The sequence below is a fragment of the Lytechinus variegatus genome, chromosome 17, assembly GCF_018143015.1.
Source record: "Lytechinus variegatus isolate NC3 chromosome 17, Lvar_3.0, whole genome shotgun sequence".
NCBI lineage: Eukaryota > Metazoa > Echinodermata > Echinoidea > Temnopleuroida > Toxopneustidae > Lytechinus > Lytechinus variegatus.
In genome coordinates, this window is record NC_054756.1 from 711,553 (window position 1) to 739,487 (window position 27,935).

General features: G+C 34.6%; 1 protein-coding gene across 2 annotated transcripts; it reads right to left on the reverse strand.

Annotated features, from left to right (window-relative positions):
* Positions 1–46: 46 nt before the first annotated feature.
* LOC121431042 (carbohydrate sulfotransferase 14-like) lies at positions 47–27,935 on the reverse strand. Of its 2 annotated transcripts, none has more exons than XM_041628511.1 (4): positions 27,745–27,935; positions 6,862–6,986; positions 5,348–5,388; positions 47–1,178 (listed from the first exon to the last, which is right to left on the reverse strand). In XM_041628511.1, the coding sequence occupies exons 2-4, from the start codon at positions 6,977–6,979 to the stop codon at positions 246–248; spliced, it is 1,092 nt and encodes a 363-aa protein (XP_041484445.1). In that variant the 5' UTR covers positions 6,980–6,986; positions 27,745–27,935; the 3' UTR covers positions 47–245. The 2 variants fall into 2 exon arrangements, with proteins under 2 accessions (XP_041484445.1, XP_041484444.1); XM_041628510.1 differs by lacking the exon at positions 27,745–27,935 and adding an exon at positions 17,102–17,254.

Here is a 27,935-nt window from a genome sequence, read left to right on the forward strand (position 1 = left end):
TGAGAGCCAAATGAGCTGAAATATGATATCTATACCGTTAGTGATTTATGTGACAATTGGCTATCCATACTTAAACCACATCTTTAAACCCGAGTTTAAGTTAAACCTGCTATCAGAATACGAGCCAAATAGTTTAAGTATATCCCACGCTTGATTTTCCATACAGGATTTGTCATCGATTTTTAGAATAAACAAGAGATCTAAAGGTCAAATCCTTAACTATCAAGCACATCGTGTCAATAAATTTAGAAGACATCTTCCTCTTCATCGAATATACCATTCATCAAAATTGAAAGTGTGTCGTTGACATGATATCCAAATGCTTTGTAATCAAACGCGTAATAGTCAGATATTCTCTTAAGTAAACTTAGGGACACTTGTGAATATTCTTTAATCATTTCATTAGAGGCATGGGACTCATGAACTTGAGGGAATGGTGCCAAGTGATCTACACCAAGCCATTTCAGAACAAAAGGTCCTTCAATCGCTAGATTCTCATAGTGACCAATAAAATCATAGGAAATTTGACATGGGTTAGACACAACGTGCAGAGGAAGCCAATGATCGTTGAGTTCTTCCATTACGATTTTGCTACCGATATCTGTAATAAATTGAATATACTCTGACAGAGTGATATTCATAAACGGTTTATTTGTTTCATCTCTATATCTTTCAGCATGGTCATATCCTCTGTACCTTCTCACGATTTTTGCTCCTATGTACTGTTCCCAAACCCTCTGGAGATTCTTAAAATTCTTTAACTTACTGAGGTAGCCAGATAACATACGAGTAATAGGTTCTCGAACAAATAAAACTTTTCTGTAATTTTGAATACGATAGTAGATTTCAGTATGATTGTCTTTGAAATTTCTGAGAGTCCCTACTTTTGCTAAATGGTCTTTATGTGTGGATCGAAGCCTATTAATGACGCCTTTCCATGTGGTACATCCAACCTTTGGAATGAAACCAAAAAGGATCTTATACTTGTCATCTACTAAGAGATGTCCAACATTCTTGAACACACCGCCATGATCTATATCGATTTGACGTGATATATTAGCTGCTGTGCATGCTTTCTTGATAAGTTCTCGACGTCGTTTCTGTTCTACCATCATGTTAGCGTAGTCAGTTGCTTCTTCAAATGACCTTGGTTCTGGATTTTTGTAGGTTGGGTTTTCCTGTAAATGAACACACACAAATGATATGAGTTTTATTTGGTCTCGCAACAAAAATACAAATCTGGAGCTGGAGGAGAAATGCAACACTCTAAAAAATGAAGTGCTAATTCAGCTCTTATAAAGAGCGTGTATAGTGACTGCACTTCGGAGTGCTGATTTTTCTCGTTCAAATTTGAACTATAGACAAATCAGCACTCCGAAGTGCAGTCACTATACACGCTCTTTAAGAGCTGAATTAGCACTTCATTTTTTAGAGTAGCTTTTATTTCACAGGAATTCAAGACAATTTTAGACATGCCATATCATATTACGACCAAGAAATACTCTTACCCGGAACAAATTGCAACAAGTTTTTTTCAACGGTTTTTAGTTCTATTTGACCTCCTTAATAACAGACTACAAATCTACTAAAATTCGCATCCGGAAAACTGGTGATTTTCAAGATGGCGTCCAAGATGGCCGTTATTCACTGAAAATGGAAACAACTCATTCATTATCAACCCTATCCAATTTCGGTTCATATTCCATGGTCTATATAGGGGGTAAAATGATTTGTTGCTACATGCAGGCTAGATACCTTAAATCCAAGATGGTGCCCAAAAGGGCTGCCGTAGGCTAAAAATCCACAATTCATTACTTGATTGGCTTTAATTTGGTTTCTATTCAATGGTTTTAAGGGTGAAGTGGTATATTGGAACAAGTTACAAGGATAGTCAGCGGTCCGGTGGGTCAAAAAATCCAAGATTGCATGCTTCCAACAATTGAGTTTAAAATGGCTGTTGATACTTTAAAATGGACATAGTTCAATTCAAATCCGACTGGATTGTATGCTTTTGTTATGTGTCACAGTTGCAAAACATGCGGACAGTCGACTAATTTCAAATTATATGTCAATAAATGTTGACATTTTTTTGGCTTATCCCTGTAAAATTTGGCTTATTGCAATCGTCTGCGTTCGCGGAGCATGGATGGAGCTTGGATGGCCGCACCCTTTCGTGAAAACCTGTGGACCTTTCTCGGAAGGGTTTGTCAGTAAGGGAGGGGTCAAAATAACAGTGATGAGTCCGAGTCCAGTCAGTCTAATTCCGAGACCGACTAAGCCTATTATCGCTTACACCAAAAAGATCTCACTTTATATAATTTGTAAGCATAATGGTCAACTATAATTTTTAACTATATTCAGAAGTATTAATTCGTTTTAAGGTATAAATACTATATATTGATTTGATTTTCAGAAGTATTAATTTGTTTTAAAGGAACATGAAACCTTTAGAACAAGATAGCTTGTGTGAAAACAAAAAATCAAAGAAACGGATTAACCAAAGTTTGAGAAAAATCGGACAAAATAGAGAAAGTTATGAGCATTTGAATATTCCGATCACTAATGCTATGGAGATCCTCAAATTGACAATGCGACAAAGATGTGTGATGTCACTTGTGAACAACTCTCCCCATTACTTTAGTATTTCACTTAAATTGCCTCTTTTATCACATCTATCAGTAGATCATGTGTTCTTTCTAGAGGAGGGCATGTAATACAGAGTTTTGAAGAATACATCATGGATAAAGAGTTTGTATCACAACAAGAAAAATTCAACATTTTGAGGGTATTTTATAGTCCATTGAAGGAACAGTTGTTCACATGTGACATCACACATTCTTGTCGCATTACAAAATAATGGAAAGATCTCCATAGCATTAGTGATTGTAATATTCAAATGCTCATAACTTTCTCATTATTTGTCCAATTTTTCTCAAACCTTTTTTTGTTCTTATTTTTCATTTGTCTGTTTCGACACACGCCTACTTGCTTCAAAGGTTTCATTCTCCCTTAAAAGACAAGTCCACCCCAACAAAAACTTGATTTGAATAAAAAGAGAAAAATTCAACAAGCATAACACTGAAAATTTCATCAAAATCGGATGTAAAATAAGAAAGTTATGGCATTTTAAAGTTTTGCTCACTTTCAACAAAATAGTTATATGAACGAGCCAGTGACACCCAAATGAAAGAGTTGATGACGTCACTCACTCACTATTTCTTTTGTATTTTATTACATGATTATGAAATATTTTTATTTTCTCGTCATTGTCATGCGAAATGAAGTTTCATTCCTCCCTGAACACGTGGAATTCCATTATTTTAACATTTTGTGCTTAAGGCAAGGAGGTCCTAATCGTCAAATTCGTAAAAATTGAAATATTGTATAATTCAAACAATAAAAAACAAAAGAAATAGTGAGTGACATCATCGACTCTCTCATTTGGATGTAACTGGCTCGTTCATATAACTATTTCGTTAGAAATAAGCGAAACTTTGAAATGTCATAACTTTTATATTTTACATCCGATTTTGATGAAATCTTCAGCATTGTGCTTGTCTGATTTTTCTATATTGATTCAAATCAACATTTTGTTGGGGTGGACTTGACCTTTAAGGAATAAATACGCCTCGGAATAGAATATTTCTAGATAGATGGCGCAACATAAGTGCATATTCTTATTATAATTGAATTTCATTTATTGTCATCATTATTATCACCATCATCATAATCATTATTATCATTTCATCAACAATATCATCATCAATATCATCCTCGTCACCAAATTCATAGTTTGAAATTTAGTCAAAAGTATAGGCCACTTATTTTTTTTAGTTTTGAGTAGGAACCACTCACACCAATAATTCTCTTGTTCTTCATTGAGAAATTCTAAGCACATATTATATTTGCATAATAAACCAATATTGTCCTATACACTCACTGCTATAGAGCCCATGCACCAATGTAAATGCCAAGTACCCTTAATGACACGAATGTGAGTGTCAAGTACTAAGTTCTTTCATCTTAACATAACACTCCAATTTGATATGAGCACTGTGCTCATTTCGTTTTCATTTATAATTCCAAATTTATTAGGCGCAAAAGTGTAAGGCAAATATTATTTTTTAAGCGAACAATTTTGAATAAACCCAGCCTAGAGGATAATAATAATAATAGCGGCGTATTTACCCAGGGTAGCCACTTCAGTTCCGAAAACTGTTTTCCCAGCGGGCCCTGCTATTATTACCCCGGCTTTAGCACGGCTACCTTGATCGGGCGCTCGAGCATTCGAGGAATTTCTTCCTACCGGGTATCCCATTCACCTCACCTGGGTCGAGTGTAGCACAATGTGGATAAATTTCTTGCTGAAGGAAATTACGCCATGGCTGGGATTCGAACCCACGACCCTCTGTTTCAAAGTCCGAAGACTAATCCACTGGGCCACAACGCTCCACAAGATCTAGCCGCCCTTTCACACGGAAAAAAAAATCGTTATTTGAATGATGATTCCAGTGAACGATAAGGCTAATGACAAATTTTTAGCACGTGTGAAACCAAACTAGAATCACCATGATAACGATTACTAATCGCATTTACGAATTCAAACTCTACACCGGAGGTGAATTTCAGTTAAGGGTCAAGTCCACCCCAGAAAAAAGTTTATTTTACTAAAAAGGAGAAAAATCAAACAAACACAGCACTGAAAATATCATCGAAATCGGATGTAAAAAAAAAATGTAGGAATTTTAAAGCTTGGCTTTAAAAAAAATATATGCACAACTCAGTGATATACGAATGGGAGAGTCGACGATGTCGTCCCCCACTCACTTTTTCGTTTGTTTTTATTGTTCAATTATACAATATTAATTTTTTTTTACACATTTGGAAATAATTACCAACTTGACTGAACCCCATTATAATGTTAAGACAATGTTAATTCACATGCTCTTGGAGGAATAAATATTTTCTTCACATGAAAATGAGGAAGAAATTGAAGTATTTCATACAATGAAATGATACTATATTTCATATGATAAAATACAAAAAAATATTAAGTGGATGACATCACCAGTCTCCTCATTTGCATACAGACCAGATGTGCATATAACTGTTTTGTGAAATTAAGCGAATTTTTATATCTTTCTTACTTTACATCCGATTTTGATGACATTTTCAGTGATATGCTTGTTGGATTTTCTCCTTTTATTCAAGCCAGTTTTTTGTTCGGATGGACTTGTCCTTTTAATTTTCAATACATTATATATATATAATTATAGTAATGATGACTATGGTTTTTTAACAATTCAAAGTCGTGATAAAAATCAAATGAATAAATTCAAAAACTTACCTTCCAACCAAATTGCATTCTTGTGTTTGTTGTCGAGAGAGCTAGTAAAGAATTAGAAACAACATCCAATATTTGCGTCAACTATTTTTTTAATTAATCAAGTGATAAAAAAAATAATCTATTCTTCATGCTTGCTCTATAAGTTCTTCCTTTCTCACCAGAACATTCCTCACATTATTATAATTATTGTAAAAGTGACTCCGGTCCTGTAGAGCTTCAGCTAGTTAACTGACGTCAATCCATTTTCACGTTTCGAAGAAGGGATGTGGGGGGGGGTATCTTCCAAATTTTTAAGTAGTAAGAGGATCTGGCAATATAATAATGCATTATTTCATCGAAATCGCTAAAAAGTGTTACTCTTCGAAATGAGATTATAATTGATATAGTTAATGTCACCTATATCTGAACTGGGTAAGAAATAAGCACTATTTGTGGTAGAAACATAATAATTCATCCTCAAATGCGCTTTGCCTTTAGATAACTATCATTGACCCAGTTCGATTGAATTATCAAAAAATACCATAAATAATGTCTTTTAACAATGCTTACCTTGACTCAGAAAGGGGATTTTTAACCGCGTTCATATCATGCACATGCTGTATGGCAAACGGATATCAGAAACGGCATTTCACATCTAAATTAAACTCAAAAGGTTCATCATAGAGGACATGACTGTCGCCTTGTAATAAGAGGGTCGTTTGTTCAAATTCTACCAGTGACCATAGGTCCTTTGGCAAGGCGTCTACCTACACTTTGTCACTCCCCACCCAGGTGTTGTACCAGGTAGGATACGAAAGACTATGTAGTATGCCTAGGAACTGAGTCTTGGAACCATTGGTTCCGCCCCCCCCCCTCCGGGAGTGAAGAAAGTGAACTTTGTGTGCGGTAATGCCGGATCCGATAACCGGGGTAATAATAATTACAATGTAAGATGCTTAGAAACACAAAGTATTAAAGCGTTGTACAAAATAACTATTATTCTTTTTGTATTATCATATGAGTCACCAATATCTTTCTTTATTTCTTTCACTTTTTGTTTTCATATCCTGCATGCTTGTTTTGTTCTCATTCTTTGTCCTTTTTTTCTTGGTTATTGTGCCGTTCTATGTTCTGTTGCCTCTATGTTCGTCTTCGTATGCAATTTCACGATATTTTTTTAGAGTCGTCCACACACTACAAGCATGTGATTTTTAGTGGATCCCGCCATTTTCTCATATCTTTAAGTTTTTAATGATAACTTGCTTTAATTATGAAAAAAATATCATACATTGTGCCTACCTCAATTTGTAGTGTTTGCATAAGTTTCATTTGTAAATGTCACCGTAATTATTTACGATCAAGATTTTATTTTGTTCTGTGAAAATGAAATAAAGAAATTTGAATATGACTCACAAAGGACAAAATATACCATTTAATAACCCGAAATTAGACCCAGTCACAGTGAATCTGGAATAAAATTATTGATAATGTTTTTTTTTTCAATTGATCTGAGCTGCCATGTTATTGAAGCATACCTGTTAAAGTTGTGAGTGGTCGTTCAGCAATGAATGTGATGGCTAGACACAATGCACACAGGAGAAGAAATTTTAGGGTACCGCCCTCCAAAGTCAAAGATGTGCATCCCTTCGACATGGTGGGTCTGCTCAAGAAAGTGAATAAGATCGAATTCATTATGGTTAGTTGGTATAACATGGTAACATTGTCTATTGTTTATTATTTACCTATCTATCTATCTATCTATCTATCTATCTATCTATCTATCTATCTATCTATCTATCTATCTATCTATCTATCTATCTATCTATCTTTCTATCTATCTATCTATCTATCTATCTATCTATCCATCCATCCATCCATCCATCCATCCATCCATCCATCCATCCATCCATCCATCCATCCATCTATCTTTCTATCTATCTATCTATCTATCTATCTATCTATCTATCTATCTATCTATCTATCTATCTATCTATCTATCTATCTATCTATCTATCTTTCTATCTATCTATCTATCTATCTTTCTATCTATCTATCTATCTATCTTTCTATCTATCTATCTATCTATCTATCTTTCTATCTATCTATCTATCTATCTATCTTTCTATCTATCTATCTATCTATCTATCTTTCTATCTATCTATCTATCTATCTATCTTTCTATCTATCTATCTATCTATCTATCTATCTTTCTATCTATCTATCTATCTATCTATCTATCTATCTATCTATCTATCTATCTATCTATCTATCTATCTATCTATCTTTCTATCTATCTATCTATCTATCTATCTTTCTATCTATCTATCTATCTATCTTTCTATCTATCTATCTATCTATCTATCTATCTATCTATCTATCTATCTTTCTATCTATCTATCTATCTATCTATCTATCTATCTATCTATCTATCTTTCTATCTATCTATCTATCTATCTATCTATCTATCTATCTATCCATCTATCCATCCATCCATCTATCTATCTATCTATCTTTCTATCTATCTATCTATCTATCCATCCATCCATCCATCCATCCATCCATCCATCCATCCATCCATCCATCCATCCATCCATCCATCCATCCATCCATCCATCCATCCATCCATCCATCCATCCATCCATCTATCTATCTATCTATCTTTCTTTCTATCTTTCTATCTATCTATCTATCTATCTATCTATATATCTATCTATCTACATCTATCAGGGCGCTGTCTATGTGTTAAGACACCACTCTAGCATACTCTCCATAATATCTGGAAATATCGCAAAATTGGCAAAACCATCTGTTTGCAATCTTTAGCATACGGAATTGTTTTTGGATCATTGGCAGTACCAATCATCTATCTTGGTTTTAAGGATCATTTGACTATACGTATTTCGGAGAATGCGTATAGGATACAAACATAGAAAAGCAATACAGGTCTTTTCGTCTATACATTACCCAAAATCTAATAGATTCCATTAAAAAAAAAATCTATACATAGTAGTGTCCCTATAAGCAATACACTTTTCTGTTTGGTACACTTGTTTTAATTTACTGATAAACAAGTCAAAACAAGGAAGGATATTAATATATCTACACAGATATAAAGTTTTCTTTGCTACAATAAGGTAATGATTGAATAACACATCTTGATTGTTTTTAATTCCGAATAAAATCTCTTCATCTTTTACTTTTCATTGTTATTGAAAAGTTTGATCAAAACAAGGAAGGATATTAATATATCTACACAGAAATAAAGTTTTCTTTGCTACAATAAGGCAATGATTCAATAACACTTCTTGCTTGTTTTTAATTCCGAATAAAATCTCTTCATCTTTTACTTTTCATTGTTATTGAAAAGTTTGATCGAAGTTATTGACCTCTAAATTCGTTTTTGAACTGATATGTTTATCCTGCATGACGGTATTTATTTGTTCCACGTACTTATGGTTATATTCTATTGAGGTACAGTCTTATGGAGGACTTTTGTCTTTTACTCTCATTGGATAATGATAATACTGTCCATTTAAATTCCTAATCCGTCAGATATTTTATGATGCTCATATTGGGTATCTGTTACTTGACTTACTTAGAGTTCATTACCTCTTCGTAAACGTTTTGAACCTGCTTATAGGTCATCCTATTATCTCATGATGTTCAACATGCATGACGATATCTCTGTTCTATACAGTCTTATTGTGGAATGACAAAGAGTGTGACTTTTCCACTGTAATTTGGAATAATTGTATTGCTGTCTATTTAAAGTCCATATAAGATTGTTAAGCCATCTTTTAGGATGTACAGGATGGTCATTGTTACATGGGTTTGAGAGAAAAGGTTCTTTAGCTCTTTTTAAACGTTTTCTGGTCCTGCTAATTGGACATCCGACTATTATCTTATGATGGTCAGCATACATGACGATATCTCTGTCCGGTTTATTACACAATTTATATTCTATTCTATGATAATACACTTTTTCTGGAATGATAGAGACAATTGTTTTCAAATTCTCGTTAGAATATTTAGAATGTTCATTGATTCTTGACCTGATAGGTCATCCTTTTTGCCATGTTTAACATGCACAGTAGCGGACCGTGACCCGGACGAGACAAAGCATTGGGGGGGGGGGGGGCACTGCATTGTCTGTGAACAATGCTGTGCCCCCCCAATGCTTTGTCTCCTCCGGGTCACGGTCCGCCACTGAACATGCATGACGGTATTTATTTGCTGCATGTACTTATATTCTATCGTGTATCTATGTATTTATTGACATACAGTCGTATGGAGGACTTTTGTCTTTTACTCCCATTGGATCATGATAACACCTTTAAATAAGAAATACAGTTGTATCTTTATACATGTACTACACTTGGCAAGGGTATAGGTTTCTTTTAGTGTTTTTTCTTCTATATCATTCTTTTTCCTTGTGCTATATGTAACAATAGTGTGAAAAATAACAAAAAGAGGCTACTTGTACATCTTGTAATTTATGGGTTCATATTTCTTGTGTCAACATTCCTTTGAGGATTTATAACGATGATTCAGAACTTTTCTTAGATCGGAAATGTCCAAAATGTATAATAAAAGTATTAACTTTTTATGATACTTCTGATACTTTAAACCTACCGTTTTATAGTGAAGCATTTGTTGGACATGACGAAAAATATCGGGAGTTATCATTAAAGGGATTGCGTTTTGCGCAGTTAAATGTTGTTAGATTATTGAGGAATATTGATGAAATACGTTCAATTCTCATTGACAATTAAATTTACATATTTGCACTTAATGAAACTAGATTAGATGATAGCATCAATGACGGTGAGGCCGGTACTTACATGTATACCAAATTATTAAACAATCCGTAATAGAAATACAGTAGGAGGTGGAGTTGCAATTTACATCCACGAAACTTTGAAATTTACGCTATTATAGAGCATGATTCTTTGTCCTCGATAGAACTAATAGCGATTATTACTCATTTAAAAAACAACCTATTTTATTTGTTAATTGGTACATACCTCCTAATTCCCACAGTGCGGTTCTTGATTACTATGAACAAATGTTATCTATTGTTAGTGGATTTAACTATTCTATAATAATGAAGGGCCTTGCAAATTTTGATCTAAAACGCCCGAGTAATTCACAAACTTTAAAATACCATCAAATCAATAGTATTTATTCGTTAGAACAAATTAAATACACACGAATAGTGGGCGGTTCCGCAACACTAATTGATCATAATATGCTTACAAATTTTATAAATAAAGTGAGGTCTTTTGGTGTAATCGATAATGGGCTTAGTGATCATGCTATGGGTTTTCTCACTTGGAAATCCCATTCAATAGGTACCCATAAAAATATATATAACATTTAGGAAGTGGAGAAATATTGATATCAATCGCTTTAAATCTGATGTTAGAAACCAAAATTGGAATGAAATTGAAAATTTTGGTGATATAAATGATGCAGTAAAAAGGTGGGAAGAACTTTTGCTAGAGGTTGTGGATAAACATTTGCCATTTAAAATTAAACGTGTAAAGAACAATTGGTTCTTAAGCTATCTTTCCGATGGCAAACTTAAAACTTGTTTGAATAACGTCTTTTCTTATGAATATGTAATTTCAAATGATGTACCCCAGAGGTCTATATTGGGTCGCTTCTTTTCGTTATATTCATAAATGATTTGTCACGCTCTCTTCATAAATGTTCTTTTCATTTATATGCCGATGTCTCTGTTTTATATTTCTCGGACAAAAATCCACTTGTGGTTGAAAGAACATTTAATAATGAACTGAAAAATGTTGCAAATAGGATGAGCAAAAATCGATTAAAACTTAACTATAATAAAACCGGAAGTATGTTTTTAGGTACTCGGCATATGTTGGCAAGACATAAAAATCTTTACTTCCGCATTCGCGAAACAGATATTCATTAATGGTAAAAAAGTGTAAAATATCTTGGAGCTTTTATAGATAGGGAAATTAAATGGAATGTTCATTTTAATCACCCGTGTTCCGAAAAATTGGTAAAATGATTGCTTTCCTTTGCAGACATAGGCGATTTGTTAATGAATCTAGTTTGAAATTAATATATTCTTCGGTTATCCTTCCACACTTTGATTATGCTGATATTGTTTGGCAATCTGCATCTAAAAAATATTTGAATTTATTGAAAAACCTACAAAATCGTGCGGGAAGATTTATTTTAAAAATCGATCCATATTTTGCATACTTCATCCTCATATATCCATGATATCTTGAAATGGATGACTTTAAATACTCGGCAAAAGGAACATATGTACGTAATGATCTTTAAAGTTTTGAATAACTTTGCACCTGATTATATGAAAACACAATTTTCTCGTAAATCATACCCTTACTCTCTCCGTACAAAAAATCACATCAGTCTCCCAAAACCAAAGTCAAATTGCTGCGAACGGACATTTTGTATAGGGCGGCTACACTTTATAACAAATTACCATTTCATTTGTCGTCTAGTTGAACGATTCAGTCCCTTAAATCAAATATTCAATTGTGTCTCGGTTTTCCATAATTATTTTGCCTGTTGCATTTTTTTTTCATTTTGTTGAATGGGTGGGTAGGACGGGGTGATTTTTCTTTCTTGTCATAAATTCAATTAAGTTTTGTGTATATTTGTTATATTTTTTTATTATATATATATATATATATTATATATATTTATATATTTTATATGCATGTATTTATGTTTTAAAGGACGCCATAGAAGAACAATGTATTCTGTATTTTATTAATACCTCTGAAATGGGCCATCCTCCAAATGATCTGTATGTTATGTTAAATTGAACATTTATATATTTCATTTTTATATGGAAATATACAAACAAACAAACAAAATCAATTATCGAAAGAAGTGTCCAAAACATTGAAAACGGGTACGTAGCCAGGGGTGGCGGTAAGGGCGGTCGCCCCCCCAAAAAAGACCCCAAAAAGGGGAAAAAAGAAGGGAAAAGGGAGAAAAAGAAAAAGCGAAGGGAGAAAAGGAAAGAAGGGTATATCTTTATTGTTTTTTCGTTCTTTTTGTCAAAAGAATAAAAACCTAACCGAGATGTTCTTCTCTCTTCATACAATTTTTTTCTTCCGCGCTCCGCGCGGAAAAATATCAAGTTGCCTTTCCCCTTTGTTTCCCACACCTTTTTTCTACTCCGTTTTTCCCCTTCCCGGCAATGGAAATCGCATTCTTGTCAGAAAGTATACATGGGTGTAAAGAGTATGAAAAGTATTTTTTTGAAATCGCACTGACATAGAATTTTGGCACTTCTGTTCACAGCGGGTAGACTTTTTTTAATACCTTTTACTATATACCGAAGTCCCCAAATGCTATTTCTTCCGATTTTCAGCATAGTCGGGTAGAAATGATCAAAATTATTGCATGACCGTCAAGTTGGGTATATATGCAATCTTTTTGCTGAAAGTTATAGTGTAGGGTGTATACTTCAAGAATCCGAAGGGTGCCACTTGGGCACCCTTGGGCATTTTTTAAAATTGACGTTATAGGCCACGCCCACTTTTTACATACCTCTTATATATTTCATATTTCATATTTTACGAAAAAAAACATGTCATGTTTGGTATCAAATTAAAGCTAATGAAAAATCAAATGCAAATATATCAGTGGGCATTTAAATCTCATCTTTGTCAGTTAAAGGTCATTTAAGGTAATAAAAGTTCAAATTGCATTACAAATGTAATACATATAAGGCGAAAATATCATGTTTTAAATACAAATACGTTCGGAATTATGAGCATTTTGTGCTCAAAGTTGAGTTGAGGGTGCGCATATTAAGAATCCGATGGGTGCGACCTTGGCATCGTGAGGAATTTTATCTATGTGACGTCATAAACCACACAAACTTTCTTGCATTCCTCTGAATTACGACTTTTCTATTGAGCGGAATAAACATTATCATGTGTGATATCAAATTAGTACAGATGCAAAATAAAATCCACATATCTGAATCACAAGGCATTTAGAAGGCATTCAGGGCAATTAAAGGTCGTTTAAGGTCATGAAAGGTCAAATTATGTCACAAACTTAAGCATTGCAACATATAATGTGACTCATGAATCTCATGAATGAAATAAAACAAATTGGGTATCGTATGTATCTTGGGCTTTAGGTTATGTTGAGGATGTGTATTTTAAGAATCTGACAAGGGCTACTTTGGTTTCCTTGGGGCAACGTCATTTTCTGACGTCATAAACCACATCATAGGACAACCTCTTAATTATGACTTATCTCTGATCTAGTGTATGAAATTAACATATCATGTTTGGTATCAAATTATAGTTTATGAAAAATGGATTGAGCACTTATACAAAAATAAAGCACACTTCGTCATAAACAAGAACGGCTATGCCTAATGACCTGTTCCACGTTCTATCAGTTATCTTTTGAAGATGTCATGGGAGTAGAAGCATATATAATTTTTCTCTGACGACACTGATATTTCTGTTCTACCAGACTGTTCTCCTTTTTGGGATTACAAGTCTTCTGCATACTGATGGAAAGGTAATCGATATATATGGTATTGAAACTAGGAGAAAAAAGCTGGCTGTGCACAGACAATTCATTTTATTAGGTAGGGATACCATGTTGCGTTAATTTGGCAAGGGAAATACTTTCACTCTGAACCTACTGCTTACTTAGAGCCTGATGCCGAAGAAGTGTACAGGAATCAGGATCTCTTTCTTAACTAATAATAAATGTAAAGATTAAGAGCCCACCCCTACTGAAGTCAGAAAAATGTGCTCTTCTCCAGGATCCTTATCCGGAGAAAATCTTACCGAAAGACTCCCCTGCTGGCCCTTCAACAACCTTGAAATCACGTATGGATTGGAAGTATAAGTTAGGAGGGTATTCCTGTACCTGTTCATAGCACGGTGGATACTCCCATCATGGAATTGTCAGAACTTTTTCCTTGTGGATTAATATCGGGGCCACCATGCATATTCTAGGGCTAACGTTTTTCAATTTGTTGTATCGTATTGTGCCATTCTAAGCACAAGTATAACTTAACATGCAATCGATATTGAAGAGGGGCAAATCAGTCTGGAAGAGGATTAAGCAAGTTCAGAGTGGAAGTCTTTCCCTTGCCAGATTGACACAATATGATATCCCAACCTAATATATTGTCTGTGCACAGCCAGCTTTTTTTACTGCTAGTTTCTATACCATAACTTTAAAGGAAACCAAAACCCAAGAGAAGTAATCTTATTGGAAAGAGTAAAATGAGAACAATTTAAAAAAAGTTTCATCAAAATTGGTTATGAAATAAGTTATGGGAGTTTGAAAGCTCTTGTTGTACTTTCTATGGGCAACCTCAAATTGGCAAACGTGCTTCAAAATGGCTGATTTTGTGGACAACTCTCCATTTGTTTTATACACAAATTTTCCTCATCTTTCAAATTGCATCTTGCCTCCTGAGCACAACATATGTCATGGGAAAATATAATCCACACCATATATATATATGTCAAGGTCAGGAGGAGATAATGTGAAATATGTGAAATAAAGGGGGAAATCTGAAATATGTGTACAAAACAAATGAAGAGTTGTCCACAAAATCAGCCATTATGAAGCATGTTTGCCAATTTGAGGATCTACATAGTAAGTGCAACAAGACTTTTTAATTGCCAATAACTTGCTTATTTCATAACCGATTTTGATGAAACTTTTGTTTAATTGTTCCTCTCATTTTACTCTTTCCAATAAGATTGCTTCTCTTCTTGGGTTTTGGTTTCCTTTAATATCGATCACTTTTTCATCAGTATGCAGGAGACTTGTAAACACTAATAGGAGAACAGTTTGGTAGAACACAAATGTCAGTGTTGTCAGAGAAATATTATATACGCTCTACTCCCATGACATCTTCAGAAGATAACTGATATTAGGTCTACCCGTACTTCTTCATGCCACAGTGGTTCCTCCCCTTGCAGAAGCAAGTCAGTGCCACCATGTTCTTTGAGGCTTAATGCAGTTGCTGCCCAGCCGTCGAATCATGTATTTCATAATTCATACTGCAAGTGTGAAACGAACATGACGAAGTATACAGCTAAGGCAGAGGCATGCAGTCGAGATTGTTGAGGAATTTACACTTTTTAAGTACTTATAAGCTCCCGTCTTCATTAGACCTTTCATGAGCTAATATTACCTAAAGGTGACCTTGGTATGTGATTTATTTTTGTATAAATGTTCATTCCATTTTCCATAAGCTTTGATTTGATACCAAACATGATTTATTCCGTACACTAGAAAAGAGATATTTGTTTGCTTGAAATTTATTTCTGCGTTCCACACGTTCAACATAATATATAGAGTTCACATATATATACATTTTAGACACACGTATCATTTACATTCTGTCGAGTGACACATTAAATTGTTTGTCTTGTTGTACTAAACAAAAAAGTGTACTCTTGACCTCCTGTTAAAAAATTATGACCGGAAATGTCAAAGGTCAACGAACTTGTGTATGTTAATGGCAAATTACACTGAAGGTGTCAGTGAAAAAAGCTAATTTTTCCGTGTTTTCATGCAGGTGTGTACTTTTTATTTTCTATTTTGATAAGTCCATCGTCAGAAGTCCTCATCCAGAAGATATAAAGGGTCAAGACAAGGTCAGGGAAAGGTCAACAAACTTTCATTGGAAGCGGTTAGAAGTTTAGAAACCTTATTTTTCGTGGGTTCTTATTTTCAAAAGTCTCCATGTAAGTATAAAGGTGTTAAATGTGCTTATTTAGGAACAAAATAGATAAACAGAGATAGACGTCGAACACGTACAGAATACGACAGGATTGGGGCAATTTGAAAAATTGACCCCTCTTGACCTTATTTTGACCCCTTAACATGGTCAAGATGACCATTAGAAATTTGTCACCAAGTTGAAAGTTGCTCCTTGTGATGTCACCAATCACATAAAAGTGAAAAATCAGACTTAGCCAATTTGTCGAAGTAAATGACTTTATGCTGCGTGACTACAAATTTCAAAGCAAGATATTACGTAAGCATGCCTTACACAGCAGGATGAAAAGTTGAATAGACCGGCCAGGTGACTAGAATAGCACATCAATTAACATTCTATGAAGGTATTTGTTGCATTTCTACTTTGTCGAATTTGTCGAAGTAGCCGGTAAATCATGACATACGCTGCCTGACTATACGGCCTATCATTATGAAAGAAGTGAAAGGTCATTTAACCTAAATTGTCCATGAAGTAACTACGAACTGGTCTATGCCACACTTCCAAAATTGAAAAAAAAACAGGCTAAAGATTCTCAACTACAAAAAAGATCACAAGATTGGCTTCTTGATGCCCAAGCACTTCCAGTACAAGGCAAGTTTTTTTGAATTAGCAATCATGGAATCAAAAACTGCAGAATGGAATAGTCTGATCTATTATTAATAACGTTGCTAAGTTTCTCATGAATTCCCTTTCAGATACACTCAATACAAATGCAAATCTATCTCGTTGGGAAAAATGTCTTCAGCAAATTATAAAAAATGTCAGAATAGAGAAACAGTACATCATGTGCTAAACGCATGCCCTATATCACATGACGAAGGGCGCTACACTTGGCGTCACGACAATTGTATTATAGGCGGAATCTATTCAAGAAGGCATAAACTCATGTGTGGATATTATTATGTACACAGATCTTAAGGAACGGCGATGGTCAAAGGAAGGAATATTTACCATTGCACTTAAATGCACACAAACAAATCTCATACCTGTATTTTGAAGAACACAAAGAAAGTTCTCATACTCGAATTATCAGTCCCTTTTAAGATGAATATATCCAATTAATGCACATGAGTCAAATCAAACAAGTACACCCCATCGGTCACAGATATAGAAAGCAATGGATATTCAGTGGTATTCCTTCCTTTGGAAATCGGCTGAGTATAGCGGTCACGTCTCACCGGGCAATGCAACGAGGCCAACTCAAACAATTCCGAAAGAATACATCATAATTGGTCATTGTGTTATCTTTTGTCATTTACTACTAAAAAAAATCTTAATATCATGTGGGAAACCAAGCTCCCTCTCCGCGTGTTTAAGGTGCATAGGCGGACTCCATTTTCCTTCCCTATTATTGAGTCACCTCGGTGTCTTTATTGGTATTTTCCTCCATATTGATATTGACCCGGATCAATTTCATCCCCACTCTCTTCCTTTCAACATGTCATTATGTATCGTTATCGTTTTATACATGATATGCTTAGGCCGCGACTGTCGAGGCTGCGTGCCTCGGTGCTGTGAGGACGACGCCATATTTAGGCCTATACATGACGCTCTTTTTAAGGACATCAGCGGCTCTTAATTTGGCTGGCGTTTGACTGGTCTCAGCTTGCGTCATGCCTGTTGCGGTCTCTCGGAGGCACCTACTGGTGTTTCGAGATATGTGATATGTCGATTATTTATTGTATTATATTCTAAGATTTGTCTTTTTTCTTCTGTATTGAATTTTATTACTCTGCATTTTCTCATTAAAGGGAAGTGTCCTGGTGTATAATATATTCCTTTAATGTGCAGATTTGCAAAAATTTGCAAAACAACTATGAAATCTGGAGTACTTTGAAGAATTCTGCCATTTATTCTAATGATCTTAGGAGGATAGAAAGGATTTTGAACGATTTTCATTGAGCGGGGTAAAAGTGTGTTATATGCATGCATGATAAGTCTATTTAGTGGAACTTGCATGACTATACATCACGGAACGAGTATGAAAGAAATTCTTAAAGACCCAGACCGGATTAAAAAATGAAAATGACAAATCATATACCAATCGACAGTTTATAGACTACTAAATACAGCGATGCAAACTTTATGCATTTCATCGCTTAATTAAGTCCACCCAAGAAATACGTTGATTTAAATAAATAGAGAAAAATCAAACTAGCATAATGTTGAAAATTTCATCAAAATTGGATGTAAGAAAGTTATGATATTTTAAAGTTTCACTTATTTATTTATTTTATTTCAAGGCAAAAGACAGCAAGAATGTGTACAAGAAGATAAAATTACCACCGACTATAATATAGTGCCTGAGGATGACCAAAAGAAAAACTAGTTTCTGTTATGAAGCTCTCCTCACTAGTCGGGGTTTACAAATATACACAAATAAAATCGGTATAAAATGACAATATATGTTTATATGTTTTACTTACTATTAAAAAAAAGAACCTAATAACAAAGAGTGTTTGTTTGTTTCCACGTGCAATGATAATATCCAGTCAATATGAAATGTTCATGTATTTTATTATACAACCGTACGTTGTGCTACTATCAGATAGTAAGACCTGAGGAGGTGGAGTTGCATATACTGTGAGAACTTAAATGTTACCATACAATAAAATACACAATAGACGAACTTGACAACAATGATCATGCTACACTGAAGTAACACAAAAAGCAAAAAACCTGGTATCAAAGTAATTGTCAGTATACATGTATGTATCTAATATTCAGAGAGGGAGAGAGAGGGAGAGAGAAGAAGGAGAAGAGGAACAAAGAGTTTAGAGAACTGGGGTAGAATGAAATGAAAGAGAGAGGCAATACAGAGACGAAGCATGATCGACATACAAAAAAATGCAAATTCTACTACCATGAATACAGTTGATAAACTAGCATAGGAATAATAATAGTGATGTGACTGATGTCTTATTGAGCGCACACACCGTACAGAGATGCTCATGGCGCTAGCGCAGCAACAGTTCCTTTGGATACAAAACATTACAAACAGCTACTTAGATATAAATAGAATTCTTAAAGTGATTGGTTAACATTGGTTTGACTTTTAAAAAATCTGAGCTAGAAGGTCACACTTGTCACCTGTGTCTGTGATATGTTACAAAAATGAAGCCCAGAAAAAATTGTGTTCGAAAATAATTATTTAGTGCTTCAAAAATTGAAATATAAAGTGACCGGAAACACCATCTTAATTTCATCCCATATACTTATGTGTACTATTTAGGTGTCTATAAGACGCCTTTTTACAAAATCGGGGTTTGCCTTGTAGTTCTAGCTTTTCATCATTCTCAATAATTGTTGTTTTCATGGTTTATTTTGTACACATGTTTCATCTTGGTTTGAGAATTTTTTAAAGCAGCTGCTCACAAAGTTAAACAATACCTATCACTACTAAGTACCATCCTCCATCACCATCACTGAAGTTTCCAGCTACATCCTGGTGGGGCCTGGTGCCCTTGTGTTTGCTGCACCGTTCACCGACAATTATTTAAAGGGGAATGAAACCTTTGGAACAAATAGGCTTGTGTAGAAACAGAAAAATCAAAGAATAAGAATAAAGAAAGTTTGAGGAAAATCGGACAAATAATGAGAAAGTTATGAGCATTTGAATATTGCAATCACTAATGCTATGGAGATCCTCCTATTGGCAATGCGACAAGGACGTGTGATGTCACTGATGAAAAACTTTCCTTTTGGTGGACTACAAAATACCCTCAAAATGTCTCTTTTTGCTTTTTCTTATGATGATACAAACTCTTTATCTATGATGTATTCTTAAAAAATATGTATTACATGCCCTCATGTAGAAAGAACACATGATCTATGGATAGATGTGATAAAAGAGGTAATTCAAGTGAAATATATACTAAAGTAAGAGGGAGAGTTGTTCCCCAATGAAATCACACATTATTGTCGCATTGCCAATTTGCTATCTCCATAGCATTAGTGATTGCAATATTCAAATGCTCATAACTTTCTCATTATTTGTCCGATTTTTCTCAAACTTTCGTTGATCTGTTTCTTTGATTTTTCTGTTTTCACAAAAGCTATTTTGTTCCAATGCCAATTCTTTCATTCTCCTTTAAGGGCATGCAAGCCCGGTCAGCTCAGTACTCAAAGGAGCTCTTGCAAATAAGGGCACCAGCCCCCATAGGAAGCCAGTCAAACCAGCATGTGATGTCAGAGAGTGTACTTTAAATGCATACAAAACAAAATTATTTCTTTAAAAATAAATGTACATAATTATACAGTGTATATAAATTTAGTTGTGAAGGTATTAAAGGTTGAAACGTGTCATGCACTTTAATGGAGCGAAGTGACTGAGGAAGTTGATTCCACAACTTGGCCGCAGCATGTGAGAAGGACCTATCCCCCAAGAATCAGAAGCAAATTTTCACCTCCAGATCTTACGAGTTGGATTGTAGGGATGTAGCGTATCTTTAATATATTATGGCGACATCCCATGAATGGCTCGATGGACAAGTAACATGAGCTTAAAATGAACTCTTTTGTTAACAGGCAACCAGTGAAGAGAACGTAAAATTGGTGTAATTGAAGACATTCTGGGTGTGTAGATAAGAAGTCTCGCACTGGAATTTTGTAGAGACTGTAATCTGTTTAGCTGGTGTTTGGTCAGTCCGAAGAGAACAGAATTACAAAAATCTAAACGTGATGAAATTAATGCATGCAGTAATTGTTCACATGCTTTGTCAGTCAAGAACTTACGTATAAATCCCAGGTTACGCAATTGATATCTCACTGACTTGCAAAACTAGATACCTGCTGATGAAAGGTCATGCTGCTGTCAAAAATAACACCAAGGTTACTCGTACATTTGAGACAGGGAGAATGACCTTATCACCTAAATGCATAACCAGCTGATTCATTTGCTTTCATTAAGGAGTTCTTGGAGCCCAAAATCATGAATTCGTTTTTATTTTCATTGATCTTCAGACTGTTTGAATTCATCCATTGCTTCATAATTATATTGAATACATTATTTAATATTGTTCAGTGCTTCGACGATCACTTCTAAGTTAGGAGGAACAGAAACAAAAAAGCTGAATGTCATCAGCGTAGCAATGGTAGTTAATATTATACTTCTTAATTACCATACTTATTGGTTGTAAATAAATGGAAAACAATAGTGGACCACCAACAAAGCCTTGTGGTACACCGTAGGAGAGGCGACACCTTGTCAGATTTATTTACAGAAACATACTGGGTTCTATTTTCTATGTACGACGAAAACCACTGTAACGCAGTGCCTGATACCCCGAGAGACTAAAGTCTCTTCACAAGTATCGAGTGATCAATAGTGTCAAAGGTACTGGACATGTCAAGTAACACCAGGAGTGTTATGTTACCTTTGTCCATTTCACAAAGGACATTATCTACAAGGTTGGTTAAGAGAGTTTCAACACTGTGATAAGGACGGTATGCAGATTGAAGATTATCGATCAGATCATTTTCAATGAGATAAGTACGAAGACGTGAAAAAGCTACTGGTTCTGCCAATTTAGACAAATGTGACAAATTTGAGATGGGTCTATAATTCTGTAAAATGTCACTGTTAAGGTTAGATTTCTTCAAAGTGGGACGAACTGAAGCAATCTTCATAGAGTCTGACACTATTCCAGAAACAAGACTTGTGTTTATTATGTTCACAATGGATGGTACGATAGTGGGGAGAAATTTTTTAAGAAGTGATGTTGGTATAGGATCAAGATCACTAGATTTAGAAGATGAGCTCATTATGATGGACCTCATCTCATCGAACAAGTTGGGGAGAGTGTATCCAACATACTATATGTGGCTCGAAGTATATCAAACCCTCCAATTTTAGGGAGTGTTGATATAACATCATGTATCAGGAACAAACATTATGAACGTTGCAAGAGCAAATAATTGCATGACTAGAAATTAACAAAATGCATAACAAAGGGCACAATATTTAAGCTGAGAGGATGAAGGAAGAAAAGGAAAGAGAGAAATTGGAGAGGTCTAAACAGAGACAAGACGAAAACAACTGCTTATTTTTCACAAAACAGTGATATGACAACTCAGTAACATGCGAATAAGACAATGATGTCCCTCACTCACTTTTTCTTTTGTTTTTATTGTTTGAATTATGCAGTATTCAAATTTTTACAGATTTGACAATAAGCTACTCCTACATAGTTGACTGAACCATATAGTGTTCAACAATACTAATTCCACATATAGATGAATTAATCGTTGTTTCACTTGACAATGAGGAGATAAAAATATTTCATATTTCTCACAATAAAATGGAAAATAAATATTGAGTGGATGACGTCATCAGTCTCCTCATTTGCACACCAACCAGGATGTGCATATAACTGCTTTGTGAATTTAAGCATAACTTTCTTACATTAATCCGATTTTGATGACATTTTCAGTGTTATGCTTGTTGGATACTTCTCTTTTAATTCAAATCAACTTTGTGTTGGGGTGGACTTTGTTCGGGCTTAGAGAACAGGCTGTGTTGTACTTTCAAGTTCAGCGGCCTCGAGACCATGACGTCACGTTGTGTGAGACGCTTCGTGATTCCATAGGATTGTACACAGAAAAGCTGGGTGATTTTTTCCAGATTACACATTTCATTTTCTTCACTTTTATCACAGAGATCACGTGTATTTTTTCTGCACGCTTGAATTTATGAAATCTACAGTTTTGAACTAGTTTTTGCCATATTTTATTTCCTGCTTATATGGCGCATATTTCAATTCTATCTGCATTCAGATTATATGTAACGACTTTTCCTGACATAGCAATTTAGGCCCGATAAGACAAAGAAATCACAGGTAGTGAATATTTGTAAGTTTCCTTCCATCTGACGCTGAATATCCGTGAGTGCCATTTTCATCTGAAATTAAAAAAAAAATGAATTCATATTCTGGAAATCAGAAAAATCACCCAGTGTTTTTGTACACAGTAAATAACATACAACGCTGTTTACTGTATTAACTTTACAGTAATTGTCTAAACAGTTTAAACAAGTGTTTAAATCTAAGCAACAAATTCAAATTTTCAATTTCTAATATTCAATAGATTAAACATGATCGTTTAAACGATTTAACAAATGCTGTAAGGTTCATATAGTAAACAGCGTTGCATAAAATCTTACTGTGTATACAAACCTATATGGAATCGCGACCTTCCCTACACAACATGACGTCATCATTTCCATCCGACGTGGGGGTGCTCAATCGAAACGAGTTCAGGAGGAGTGATTTCTTTGATTTCTATTTAATTTTTCAACTAACGGAAGGAGATATATGTAGGGCTTGATATTTTTTGAATATTTGTATGCTGTGAATCATTATCTTTCTGTTGATGTATGGTTGTCTCCGGGGGTTGTCTTTACCCCGGTTAGGGTCTTTAAGGATGATCATGAATGATATTGTGGTTTCTTTCCTTTCTTCATTTACTGTATCACTTATCGTGTTCATTTTAAATGGAGGACACGTGTAAGCGGCTCTTCAAACCTCAATTCATATCGGCTTGCAGAAGAATAACAAATATGCTGGTATACAGGTTGTATATCTATTTGTGATGAGGAAAAAAGGGCGCAGATACTTGTTTTGTTGTATTAATTATCTATTCAGTTCTGAAACTTTAAAGGAAGGTGATCTCCTTGCTCATGATTGTTACACGTTCTTATAATCATTTATTGTACATCCCAAGAATTTGTAATGATAATAGTCATTTCAATTTAAAATGTATGCATCTTATATACACTGGAAAATATTTGTATGCATTCGATGTACTACTGGCAATGCTTGTGCCTTCTGTGATAAAAATGCCCAAGAAGCCTATGAACAATTATTTTTCAAATGCGAAAAACTGATGTTCTTTTAAACTTAATTGATATTGAAAATATAAATAGGGAGGGAATTCACATTGGTATAAACATAAAGATATCTAATTTAGGGAAGGAACCGTTAGTTAATCATATAATACTGTTAATGAAATACATGATCTTTGTTTAAAGTAGGAAGAAAAATAAACCCCCTCGCCTTAAGAAATAAAAAAAATAAACAAAAAAATAGGAAATGAACATGAGGAGAAAAAAATAGCTGAAGAGAGGGGCACTTTAGCGCACCACCTCAGAAAATGGGATTTTTTACCAATAGAGACGGCGAGGCAGGTACTGATATAACGGATTGATATGACAGTACAGGGGATGTGTACTTCGAGGGTGTGTGGGGGGGAGGTGGGTGGGCTGTGTGGGTGTCGGGGTGGTGTGCGATGTGTGTGTCCGATGGTGTGTTGTCTGTGTTTAGATTACGGGGTGGGGTGTTTTGAAAACAGATTAAACTTATTTCTTATTCATTTTTATTCACACAAAACATGTTAAAAAGGCCGTTTTCGACTCGCTGTACGGCCGCCGTAGAGCAAATGTAACCGATGTATTATCAAGCGATGTGGATCAACATCGTAGCGATGCACGAGGTGCTTGATAAAACTTTATAAAAGACACCTTCTCTAATGATTCTGTATTGGGATCTATCCGCTAATTGCTCACGAGTCCTTTCGACGCTGATATAGATATTTCATAGCAAATAATATTAATTAAGATGGGCGGCAATCCAACGGAAATGGCCGGGGGGGGGGGGATATGTCGATCTCACCTTCGAATATGGACTTGGTACAGCATTCTCAGGTTTTTGCATAATTATGTTTAAATTAACAACGGTTGTTCTTGACATTCTGAGAGAGGCGGGGGTGAAATATGAAGAACATTGAAAAGCACTATTCATTTAATCAGTTCACATGCAGCTTAGATATCGAAATGAACATGCAATGCATATTCTTTCGATCCGTGTTTTCCAATTTTGGACAATCCTCTCCCGATAAAAAAAGATAGACATGAAACAATACTTTAAGAGGGAAAATAACATCTCATTTACCCAGTTCACCTATAATAAACATGGAAATTAGACAACAGAAAGGCGACCGCACACCTTACGATGCGACGCAATATCAGAACAAAATGTAGTAGAATTTGATGCTAATATTGAGACTTGGAACGTCTTACTGTGTAACATTCTAAATCGTCTTACAAATACCTATGTTCAAATCTGTGACCATTTTATCATCCTAAGAATAAAAGTGAATTTGATATCTAGTCGTAATTATCGACCTCATATAGCAGTCGTACGATTGGCTACGATTTGAACCTAATTTGGCCTTTACTCCAAAATAAAGCTTGCAATCTTTAAAAATGGTTACATTAGTATTCTTTCAATCACTTTTAACCTCAAATAAAATCATTTGTTCCATTCACATTTTCGGAAAATCAGCAAAATGAGATTGTTCCCAAATCGGCCGGATCGCGAACAGTCGTAACGTGTGCGGTGGCCTACATTGCATAAAAGGTGAAAAACTTTAGAAAATATGAAAGCGTATTTAAATACGTGAAATTGAATACGGATAGCTTCCTCCCACGAAATACACGTTTTATTTAGACTGATGTTTCGATGAATTTGAATGCTGGTATATACGAAGATAACTTAATTTAAAAAATCTCAAGTGTTATGTTTGACATAAATTAGTAATTGCATGCTAAAAAAAATCAAAATTATCCAAAACACTGACATTACTGGAGTGCCAACATTTCAATAAACCATCAGGCCATGTTTGCTGAATATATCAAAAGCAATATCATCCATATTCCCCCATGCACAATAAAAACATGTTACTATCCTATAACTTTAAAAGATCTGGGCCCCGTTGTAGAAAGAGTTACAATTGATCCAATCAATCGCAACTATTGAAAGCCAACAAAGTCAACATTATGAAATGCGTGTTTGTTCAAAAAGAAATTCTAGATATGAATCCATATCCATAAATTCATTGATTTCTTGACAATTATTTGGGGTGTTCTCCTTTGATTACAACGGACATTTTGCAAATTTCCTGTAGAAAAAATTATGACACTGATGGGTCGTGTGGTCTAGTGGTTAGAGCATTAGACTCATAATCGCAAGGTTGTGAGTTCGAATCCCAACACTGCCATTGTCTCCACTTTGATAAAAAAGGCCCAAGAGTGATATCTGTCGTCTATTATGTCAGCCACTATGACTGATTAACCTAGACGTAAAATGTTTCCAAGGTAATTGGTTATTTACCAGCTTGGCGTTTACCAGCATAAAATGCTGTCCTGCCGAGTTCCTACGCGAGTTACCACAAACAGAAACAGATTTCCATAGAGTTACAATTGATCGGATCATACGTTACTCTTGCACAACAGGGCCCCTGATATCATTAAATTCACTAGTTTTATTTACAAGCTTAAAGGACAAGTCCACCCCAACAAAAACTTGGTTTGAATAAAAAGAGAAAAATTCAACAAGCATAACAAAGTTTCGCTTCATTTCACAAAAATAGTTATATGAACGAGCCAGCTACATCCAAATGACAGAGTCGATGATGTCATTCACTCACTATTTCTTTTGTTTTTTATTGTTTGAAATATGAAATGTTTTGATTTTCTCGTCATTGTCATGTGAAATGAAGTTTCATTCCTCCCTGAACACGTGGAATTCCATTATTTTAACATTTTGTGCTTCAGGCAAGGAGGTCCTAATTGTCAAATTCGTAAAAAATGAAATATTGTATAATTCAAACAATAGAAAACAAAAGAAATAGTGAGTGAGTGACATCATCAACTCTCTCATTTGGATGTAACTCCTCGTTCAATTGACTATTTTGTTAAAAATAAGCAAAACTTTGAAATGTCATAACTTTCTTATTTTACATCCGATTTTGATGAAATCTTCAGCATTTTGCTTGTCTGATTTTTCTCTTTTGATTCAAATCAACATTTTTTTGAGGTGGACTTGACCTTCAATGCAAGAATCTTACCACCTCTCTTCAGCGACATTTTGGTTTCTAATTCTCAAATCCATTCTCACAATACTCGTCACAGCAAATGCCTACGCCCTCCACATCCTCAAACATCCATTGCTTTTCATTCATTCAAGACTTACTTCCTCAAACTATGGAATGAAATTCCAAATGATATTAAAAAAATAGTTCTACCTTATCAAGATTTAGATCTTTATGCAGGAAAATGTTATTTTCCGTTCATTGATCGTATGCATGTAATCTCACATCCTCCCCCTTAACCCTATTTTTTATTTGCTGCAGGAGTGTTTCTCTTAATTTTAATCTAAGATTTTTACTCTTTAATTTTGTTATTTGTAATGTATTAATGTATCGTAATGACCCCTTTTATAAGCATCGCTTCTCCGAGGTCTCCGAACTATCTATTATTTTGTTTGTTTTTCTGATACTTTGTTAATACTGTATATATACTGTATATTGTACTATTTTCATCATTTTGATGGTTGAATAAATAAATGAATTGAATTGAAGAATGTTTGAAAGTTTAGACTGATTCCCCACTAAATTTCGAATTTGGAGGATAAAGCGTGTGTTCTTAAAGCATATTTATAGAATAAAATAATTTTAATAATACAGTACAATTGAAATACAGTCTAGACGATTTTTTTAAATCCCTTTTTAATTTAGTATTTCAGACAATATAGCTCTTTCGAGTGTAGTTTTACAATCACACTTATGCACTTACCTATTTTCTTGAAAAGCCAAAAAAGGTTAGTGTTGCACCAAACCCACCGTCTAACAAATGCAATAACAAGTCCGGATGATCGTCAAATACAAAAATAACAATCAACGCAACAGCTGGGCAAGATTATATCAGCAAGAAAAGCACTGCATGAGTACTTAGCGTTTAGTTTGCAAATAAGTAACACCATAATG

Bases quoted from the DNA above. Each gene is read 5' to 3' on its own strand.
- LOC121431042 (XM_041628511.1), bottom strand. From the start codon at position 6,979: ATGTCGAAGGGATGCACATCTTTGACTTTGGAGGGCGGTACCCTAAAA. The intron at 5,389-6,861 runs GTATGCTTCAAT...ATTCTTTACTAG, and splicing joins ACCACTCACAACTTTAACAG to CTCTCTCGACAACAAACACA. The intron at 1,179-5,347 runs GTAAGTTTTTGA...GTTCATTTACAG, and splicing joins GAATGCAATTTGGTTGGAAG to GAAAACCCAACCTACAAAAA.